Genomic DNA, 10235 nt, shown 5'->3' on the forward strand with positions numbered 1-10235 from the left:
TGTCTTGGAAAGTTCCAGCTCTGCACGAGGCCCTGAGTCTGAGAAACAGCAGTGGGAACAGGCACGCTCTGCCATGTATTCTAGCGAACAGGAAAAGAAAAGGCTAAGGAGGAAAAGGTCATATAGCAAAACGGATGATGGGATGATGGGCATAACAGGCGGGTACACGGGGAAGTGCTCCTCCTGGGCCAACGAGAAGACCCTTAGGAAGGAAGCTTTGGTCAGGGGCTGGAAAATGAACTTTACCTAACAGAAGTAGGAGTGAGGTTCAAGGGCTTGTGTTCTAGAACAGAAAGGAATCTATGTATCCTGGGTAGAACAATGCTTCCCAAGATCATGTCCTCTCAGGCTGTAAACATGTTCAAATAAAATCTTTGTAAATGCCACCAGATTAGAATAAGGGCACAGTGGATTAATGTGGAACATAAGAGAATGACTGAGACCATACAAGAGATACATCTGGAAACACACACACAGGGGGGATGGGAGAGAGAGAGGATCACACACAGAGAGAAGGGGGGAGGAAAAGAGGGAGAGATTGGCAAGAAATTATGAGACAATGAATGCCCAAATTGCCAGCAACCAACAGACACTACAAAAGGCAAAGCTTTGAGAAGAAGTGTGGTTCTGCCACCATGGTAACTACACGTTTCTAGAACTGAGGGTCATGTCTCTTGTCTAAAGCCAGTCAGTTCGTAGTACCCCATTGCAGCATCCAAGAGCCCAGTCGTGCACATTTGGGGGCTCTGTAAAGAATGCGGGCCCTGTGTTGAGTGTAATTGGAAGATTAATTGCTATATTTCATTGTCTTATTGATCCAAAGACAGAGATAGACAGGGACTGGTGAAAACTCTGGCTGAGGCTTTGCTTCCCAGGTGACAAAGAGCTGTAAGAAGCCCTCCTGGAGATTCCTGTGGCCTGAGGGAAGGAGGTAGGTGGGAGACCTTCCACTGAGCCCCTCAGATGTGTCGTTTTTCTCAGGAACTGGCTCCCCATTTCAGGGTTCGCCTCACCTGCACAGTGTCTGCTGCTAATTGTGAGAGAGACAGATGGAGGAAGTGCCGTTGTATTTTACGGCCCTGGCTCCTTCAAGGCAATTAGGCTCATTGGAAAGAAAGCACTTTTTTCTTTCTTTCTCCCTCTTTTTCAGATATAGAGAAAATCAAATCAGAGAGTTTCTAGTGTTGCTGAATGGCCAGCCACAGCATCTGTTTCTTGGTCAGCTTGTCAGCCATCTGCCTATGAGGTAGCAGGGCTGATTAGGTGAATATATTTGCTAATGGGGCTTATAAGACCGCTCAGTGAATCTGCTGTTTCCTTTACTAGGTGACATTAAAATAGGGAAACACATGCAGTGTGTCAGGTAAGCAGCCTCTCATCTCACTTCACAAAGATGAGATGAGAATACTGTAGGGGGTGGGAGCTTCATGAACCCTGCATTACCAGGTGAGAGTGGTTCACCCCACTGGCCTCCGGTAACCTCTTTGTGGTTGAAATCATCTTTAAAACATCCTTTGGAGGTGTCTGTTCTACCCCCAGGTACTAAAGCTATGTCTGCCCTTCACTTCTTTAAAACACCCCAGAGTCCCATGGAGGGATTCGGTCAGCCACGTCAACGGGTGTGGATGAGACAGTCTTGCCTATGGGACATTAGATGACAGTGGTATAATTTTGTTTTCTTCCCTGTACCACCTGGGCATTTCGGTTTCCTAAAGCTGCCATGCTCCTACCCCCTACAGGATGTTGCCGCCATGTGGCTGTGTATCAGCTATCACATGCCACATAACGCTCAGCATTGCCACCACTTAAAGGGATCATGATTCTGAGTCTGGATGTTCTAGGTCGGACTTAGCCAGGCTGGCTGTAGCTGTGTTATTCAGGGGGATGCTCTCACTGGATATCTGGTCGGTGGAAGGTCGTTGGCTGCGTTGAATGTGGATAGCAGGCCTGTGGGTTCCTTATCCTTTAAGGATAAGATGCCGGGCTTCATATACATGGAAGGGCTCCAAACAGCTGTTCCCAGAGCTGCTGCAGTCTAGTTAAAGCAAGCAATAAAGTGGGCCCAGTTCCAGGTATGCAGAAATAGACGTTGTTTCCCGATAGGAAGAGCTGCAGAGGACTCTGGCCCATCTTGAGACACAGTGAAGATTCACTCCTCGCCCCTGCATGCCAGCTTAAAGAAGACTTCTTATGGAAGCTTCCCTGACCACGACTCATTTTCTGTATATTCTTTCGCAGAGTAACTGAGCACTTGACCAACATGGGAGTAGATTGGTTTGATAGCTCTCCACTTCATGCCCCGTAGGTAGGCTGGTGCTGTGTAAATGCTCAATAACTACGTATTGATTAGAATTCTGTGCTATTCTAGTCAGGCAAGAAGTAGGCAAAATATTGTATTTAGAAGTTATACTGTGCTCTAGGAATTATTGTGTGTAGCATATAATATATATATATTGCAAATGCTTTACTCCTCATAATAAGTCTGACAGTGTTTAATAACAGTTTGATGTTGTCCCGTTTCAGCTTAAGAAAATGGGTATATGGTGTTTAGTGGCATCTCCATGGTTTGTCTGATTTCAGAGCCCACACACATTCTTTTTATCTATTATACACTTTCCAAGATGTTTCCAACACTAGATTCACCAAGAGACCAGTTCAGGCTGGGTATGGAGGAAGCTGCGGGGTTCTGCCTATCTTCTCTGACAGCCCAAGGCTCAAATGTTCCCATGTTTACTTCTCTTTCTAGTTTTCTGAGAAGTCCTTGCCTCTTTCACAATCTGTTTTTTCTATTTGTGAAAATGGAGCTTTTGAACCATGAGTAGACCTTGGGCTAGTCTAATGTCTGAGAAGTAAGCATCCACAAACGAGCATGCTAGGTCATGACCACATACATAATGAAGGTAAGTGAGATTTTCAGTACAGAAGACTGGGAGGCAGGAGGAGAGGGGATTTCTCTATCACACTCTCGACCAGATGTGCTCCTCTGTGATTTATGGTGTTTTGCTTATACGTTCACCATTGGACAACGCCTATGTCCAATGTTTGCCAGAGTCCAAGCTTCCCTGCATTCTGAAAGAGAAGACAGAACTGAGACCTGGCCTGGCCTTTGTGGAGTTCTAGCGAGCAAGATAAGCAACAGTCCACCAAGTGTGGAGCTGCTGTACAGTGGGGGCAATGACAAGCACCTGGGGAGAACATACTGCGAAAGGATCCTATCCGGACGTCTCTCCAGAGGGAGAAGTCAAGGATACCAGCAGAGTGCTGGGAAGCCATTGCCTATTGGTTCTCTATAGGAGCTACCTGTGGCACTGTGATAGTTTGCTCCTGGAGTTCTCAAGCCCAGCCATGGGTTAGGATTGCTTGCGTGGATTTAAAGACAAAGGGTGTCTGGGCTGATCTTCCAGAGATTCTGATCAAGGCTGTTTAGAAATGGCTCTGAGTACCTTACTATTTGTCTCCTTGATCCCATGTAGCTGCTTTTGTTGCCAGGATTGAGCTACTAGCTGCGGGTAACTTCATTTCGGTCATTTCATGTGTTTGAATCGGTCAGTTCCCCAGTTTGTGTAGCAGAGCTTATGTACAGAAGCCCAAATGCACATCTTTTATATAGGAAGATGAAGTGCTGAGAGAACGCAGAGCTGTGGTTCCCAAACATCTGTAGCTTTACACAGAATGCTACGGGACGTCGGCTGTTAGCAGCAGAGGTAAATGAACAACAAATATGTCCTAGTGAGAAGCAATTTCAAATGTGTGTTGTTAGGAAATGAATCTGAAATCATAAAGAATCTTATAAATAAAAAATTACAAGATAAAATAAGAGGAAATTAAAAAGGGGAACCATCAGATTATCAGATAAATGGATCTAAGTAAATAAGGCCCCACCTTTAGGTAAAGAGCTACAGGTAATGAATGGCTCCTGAGGAAGGGATGAGTCCTCCTACTGCTTAGCCACCCAGTCCAAGAACACACACACACCATATAGGTAGAAATAATAATTGAAGAAGAGGGAATTTAAAGGGAGAAATGCCGTGTGGGGGAGGGTGTAAATGAGGTAAATATAGTACTCTTCTAAGAAATTCTAAAAAATAAATGAAAAAAAAAAACAAAGACAGGTGAAGAAGAGAGGAGAAATAGATCATTCAGTAAAGGACCGGGTGAGGTGGAGCAGCGAAAGCTGGCTCAAGTCTTCATAGCTGGTAGAAGCAAGACCTCAACAGCACTGCACTCTGGAGACACAGTCTGCGTTAGGTGAGCCAGATCAGGAGTCTGTCCACCTTACAAGGCTGAGCAGTGCGTGTTTCATGTTCCTCAGCCACTGTCCGACACAATAATTCAGTCACACCAGAGCCACAGGCAATAGGTGAGGGGGTGTGGCTTCATTTACAAGAAAACATTATTTAGAATAGCAAATGGTATCTAACTTCAGTGGTGCCCAGGGGGCCACAGTTTGCTACTTTCTGATACAGATTAAGAAAATGTGTTTTGGAATTAATCTTAATTCAAAAGGTTTGAATAAATAGATTTTCATTTCAGCTTTATTTATAAGAGCATAATATTGAACACAGCTTAACTTTTCAACAACAAAGGGGTTCATTTTGACCGCCAACGAAATAACATATAGTCATTAAGATATTGCTTGGTAGTAAGTTATGGCAAGCTGGGGTGCCCCATAGACTATCAGAGGAGGGATTAAAGCTATTTGGACAATAGTGCTGGCCAAGACAGAAGTACCGAAAGTGTTCGCTACACACCAAACCACTTAACCATCCACACAACACCAGAAAACACATGTTTTGTTTGTTTCCATTTGTTTGTTCGTTCTGAGTACTTTCCTCATGCAGGAGTGGATGGTGGTAGAACTTAAGTAACACAGCTAAAGTTACACTTCATGTTGATGGCAGAACCTGGATTTGACTTAAAGCGAAAACAGAAGCAATTATACACACCAATAATAATCCAGGAGAAGGGCACGGAAAAAGGCTCAGTTGGTTATGTGTTTTCTGTACAAGTGGGGGCACTTGAGTTTGAAACTTTGAAACCACATTTAAAGTCAGTTTAGTGGCTGCTCTCATAATCCCAGTGCTGGGAAAACCGAGAGGGGAGAATCCCGAGGTTCCATGATTGGCCGTCTGGCATTGTCTATGAGTTGGTGAAAATGAAAGATCCTGCCTCTAAAAATAAGATGGAGAGTAATTCAGAAGACATCTGAAGTTGATGCTTGTCCTCAAGCATCCAACACGTCCGCACACAGTCTGGAAGAGGCCGCATGAAGATGCACCCATCCACTGGCTGCTGCTGCTGTTCTTGAGTGGTAGATAATACACATATTTCTCAACATATCCAGTGTTTTCTTTAGCGAAGATTATTATTTTAATAATGAAGTGACAACACTTGAATGTCAGAAAATCCAAGGTTAGGGGCAAGCGTTGAATTAGAATGTTCTAGATGTGTTTAATTGGGTTCACTTTTCTCTTGTTCCTGCTCTGGACCATGAGAAGGGCATGGTGCCACAATTGCCTCTGTCTTGTTCCAGGTGGAGTCCCGATGTGTCTTGTTTGGATTGTCAAACTGACAAGTCTAACTCCCTAACTATCTCTTCTCTCTCCCCTGTCTCCGCTCTCTCCTCCATTTGCCCACCCTCTTGTGCAGCTGACAAGGTCAATGATGACTTCTACACCAAGCGAAGGCACCTGGCGGAGCTGGCTGCCAAGGGAAATCTCCCTTTGCACCCTGTAAGAGTGGAAGATGAGCCCCGGGCCTTTAGCCCGGAGCACGGGCCTGCCCAGCAGAATGGACAGAAGTCTCGCACCAACAAGATGCCCCCTCATCCCCTGGCCTACAACTCTACTGCCAACTTTAAGACCTGGGACCCCAGTGACCAGTCTCTCCGGCGACAGGCTTACGGCAACAAGGGCAAGCTTGGCATAGCTGAGTCCGGCTCTTGCGACCCCTTGGGGACTCGCGCCCAGCATTTCCCGCCCACACAGCCGTACTTCATCACCAACAGCAAAACGGAAGTGACTGTCTGAGCTTTCACTTCAGGGAGTACCCTGGAGACCACACTCAACTGAGAGAGGCAAAAAATACCATCCCACCTACACCTTCCTGGTCTTGCCCAACCCCCCAGCAGACACACACACTCCGTTCTACAGGAACCAACCACAGACCTACTCGTGATACGGAATCATGCTTTTCCTGGGTCATGCCTAATATGCTCCAACAGGCAGCTGTGGGAGACCGAAGCATGGACATTCAGCAATACAGCAGAGGGGGAACTTTCAGCTTCAGGCCCAAATTGTGGGGGCTCATTTTCCTTTTCTCCCTAACTGGAGACTGAAATCCATTATAACAAATATAACTAAGTAGCACAACTTAGGCAAACTGCCCATGGAGTTCACTCCATCCCCCAGGTTCTGTCTTTCTGGTAACAGGAAGAGGGTGGGTACCCGGACAGGGGCAGTTTCAGAGTGCTTGGGGAGGAATTTGTTCAGGTCTCAAGCATTTCCTGGTCCCTGCAAACACAGAGAAGTGGTGAGGGCAACCCTAAGCGGTACGCTGATGGAACATTGCGTACCTTCAAAGCTGAAAGCAAAAACCTCACAAAGTAAATAGTCACTAAGCCCGCTGTCAGTGATGGGAAGGGAAGAGCATTCTAGAGAACTCCCTGAAAGACCATGATGTTGGGAGGGATGGGCTTTATATGATGGCCAGACAGTCCAGAGATACAAAGAAATGAACTTCTAAAGTGAGACGTAAAATGAACAAAGTGTTAATTTTATCCAGGGCGTAGAAAACTTGCGGCTGGAGAGTGAAAGGAGGTGCGATGGGGACTGAGAAGCCTCCACTTCCTGCTGTTTCTCCTTCACCTCCAAGGCCTGGGACAATGACAAAAATGTCCTCTATGAACCGTCTGTCCCCAACGTCCTTTCCCCTTCAGCGTGTTGCTGCCGCTGCTGCCAAGCTTCACCTGCTTTGGAGTGAAACGTCGTAAGTGTGGGTGGTGCCTTCAGTGTGTCGCTGTTGTTCAAGTGACGATCTTGTTCCTAAGTGCGCCCGCTGTCCTCAAGCCTCCTCCCTCCTGTTTCTGCTACAGCAGTGCTGTTACATCTTCCCTTTGTGGGTGAGCCCAGCCAATTAATACTCTGAAGGGCCTGCTACAACGTCGGGGGGATCTAAGTACACTCCCAGAATTCCCACAACCCTACCAGATGACCTTGGGAGGTATTCTGTGCCATTTTTTCCTCCCTGGACTCTCCCAAAGTCGCTTTCCAGATTGGTTCCTAGAGCCAACAGCTACTGGGCCCCAAGAAGGAGGGTCCTGCTGAAAGTCCTTCGTTTAGCAGAAGTGCAGACAGGTGCATGGAGAAGCAAGAGCATTTGTTTAAAGAGGAAAATCTTCAAATAAATCCTAAAGGTCTTAGCTAATAGATAGGAACCTTCCAAAGACTCACTGCCTTTTTATTTATTATTTATTGGTTATTTATTTACTTATTTCCTTATTGGTGTGTGTAAAAATCTAGGTGACAGTGAGTTGGAGCATTCCATCTGATGCTCTGACTTGAGTCTCTCTGATATCACAACATCAGCACATCCAAATATTATTTTCCTTGTTTCAAGCAAGTATGAAGAGCCTGGCAATGCCTTTGATCTATCTGGGGCATTTTCCCATCTGAAGCATGAGGAAGTTGGCCTAAATCAAGCCTTTTCAGTTTTTAAAAAATAAAACTCTGTTCTTATTTATAGAAGAAATTCTGCAAAGAGCAAATTTTTGATTTCACTAGAAGAGGTGCAGAGGACAACACAGAGGTCAGAGGTCAGAACAAATGTTGAGACCCCAGTACCCTCCATGGGGAACTACAAACTTATGGGGTGCATATTTCTCTTTGACATGAGTTAGCTCTACCCTTGAAACACATCAGCATCTGGGGAATTTGCTTTTAATCCATGTTATTTTCAAAGGGAAACACCTGTCTTCATCACATGTAGAACACCAGCATCAGTGATCGTGAATAGACAGGAAGCATTATGGACGCTTAAAGATGAAACTCTAGTGAAGGTCTGCTCTGGTCTCTTTTCCCTCAAAAAGACACCAGTGTTGTTAAAGATGCTGGTACCCAATAGAGAGTTCCCTTGAGATAACTGAGTGAAGGGGAAAGCAGATAAAAAGAAAATCTTTTTAAAGTTGGTGTTAAATATGCTACCTCCATGACGTACAATTTGCATGTACTAGTGACATACTTCAATACCGCTGGGCTGACCTGCCGGAGAGATGCTTCCAGGTCTCCTTCTGCAGCCCTTTCCTACGTCCAGCCCATGCTCCCCTGTATCTAGTTCTAATTCAAGCCTCTTTATTGATTTCTAGTCTATAGTATTCTATTTCTTGCTCATTCTTTTTGGAGTTGACTTCATCCAGTGAACTTGGCTCCTAGGTCTGCAGCTGCAATTTTGACTTCAAAGATGCAGTTTTTCCAGTCAGATGTAGCATGTTCTTCCCGAGTGATGCGGGCCGTGGACAATCACAAAGCACCTGTCTCATGACTTCCCATTTGACTTTGGGAGAGGAACTGGGGAGGGAGCATTAGGCAGAGTAGATCTGTTTATTTTTTGACTTCCTCTTGGAAGGGTAGATAGGCCTTCTGATATTTAGAAGGAACATGACTTGTAGGATAATTGATGGCTTCCTTGTGACAGTGCTCCTGCGGACAACCAGGGGAGAAAGAGAAGACAAAAATGCGATTATAAAACGGTCCTCTCCTCCATCCGTGTGACCCCTGATTTCTATCCATGGAACCAGAGTCTGGTTTTCCTTCACCTTCCTGGAGTGTCTCAGCCTCCATCCCCCTTGGGCTCTGCCTGGAATTTCATCTACCCCTCCCCAGTTTTTTTTCTTGTGTAAATGGAGCATATTTTATGTGCAGAGACTTTAGTAACCGTATGTTCTGCAAGTAACCCTGTGTCAACACTTGTCACACTGCAGAGTTTATGATACAATAACACTTCCTACAATGAAGAAAAAACATTTGTTTGTTTTCTAAGAATGTTTATTTGTAAACATATGTATTCACTATATTAATATGAATTTCTTACCTGGCAATAAACTGATTATATGTGATGCTCTGGGTGTTTCCTCATCCTTATCAAAACTCACAGCCTGATCTGAGTTTCCAGGCATTAATGAACCTTTGAGACTCACAGAGTTGATCCTCCCAGGGAGCTGAGGCTCCTAGTTGTCAGCGACTTAGACAAGATTTCCAGACATATTGCTTAGTCTTCTTGGTAAGTATGCACATGTCAAAGCTCACGCTGAGTCCTTAATATGGCATTGCTGGGCCTCTTTATCGTCACTAAATTTATATTCATGGGAAAGAACCCAATGAGCTTCAGACTTTGTGTCTACTAGTAAACAGGGTGCTGTAGGCATGACTACTGACAGGATGGAATAAGGCCCCCCTTATTTGTTAAACTGCATTATAGTACAGTTCCTCTAGAAACACTGAAAGAAAGCAATTCACTTCAGTGAAGGTGGGCTGGCAAGACGGCTGAGCTGGAAAAGGAGCTTGCTGCCAAACTTGTAAGCTGCTTTTGACCCTCGGGACCCACATGGCAGGAGAGAACTGTCTCCTCCACAAATACCATCTGCCATGTACGCAATGTTCCATATAAATGCATATAGTAAAACTGAAAAACTAAGATAGGAGCTTGGGAGGCGACAGAGAAGATAACATGGAAACTCGCAAACTGGGAACCTTATCATGTCTGTTGCCACCATAGATGGTTGAGCCTTAAGGTTATAGGTAAATATTTTTTTCGCTTATATTGATTTTATTCTTGCTTAAAAATGAGCATATAATGTATCAGATAGCATGATGACATCTGGGGACAGAGTGTGCTGTTTGTGGTTCTCCCAACCCCATCTTTCTGCCCCCCTGGCCTCTTTGCAGCTCCCAGCCTCCCGTATCTTTTCCTGGGTTTGTCCTATGTTGTCCCCATCCTTCATCATCACCCAGTCTTCCCCTCACACATGCGTGCACTATAGGCTGGCATCCATACAGAGCAGAAGGTACAATCTTTGTCTGTCTTTGTGTAATGGTATACTCTCAAGATCCATGTGATCTCCTGAAAATTCATGATTTCATATTTACTTACAGCTGAGTAATACTCCATCAGTTTTATGTCGCTCATTTTTATTATCAATTTATCTTTTAATGCTACTTAGGGACTGGTTCCATTTCCTT

General features: G+C 44.9%; 1 protein-coding gene across 2 annotated transcripts in view; it reads left to right on the plus strand.

The window, feature by feature from the left end:
* Shisa9 (shisa family member 9) overlaps positions 1-9112 on the plus strand; it is a 321088-nt gene extending 311976 nt beyond the window's left edge. For both annotated transcript variants that reach the window (XM_075942050.1, XM_075942051.1), the window contains one exon: positions 5650-9112. In XM_075942050.1, the coding sequence (XP_075798165.1) occupies positions 5650-6029 (380 nt within the window). In that variant the 3' untranslated portion in view covers positions 6030-9112. The remainder of the gene's footprint in view (positions 1-5649) is intronic.
* The last annotated feature ends 1123 nt before the right edge of the window (positions 9113-10235 follow it).

This window comes from Microtus pennsylvanicus, chromosome 11 (genome assembly GCF_037038515.1).
Source record: "Microtus pennsylvanicus isolate mMicPen1 chromosome 11, mMicPen1.hap1, whole genome shotgun sequence".
Lineage (NCBI taxonomy): Eukaryota > Metazoa > Chordata > Mammalia > Rodentia > Cricetidae > Microtus > Microtus pennsylvanicus.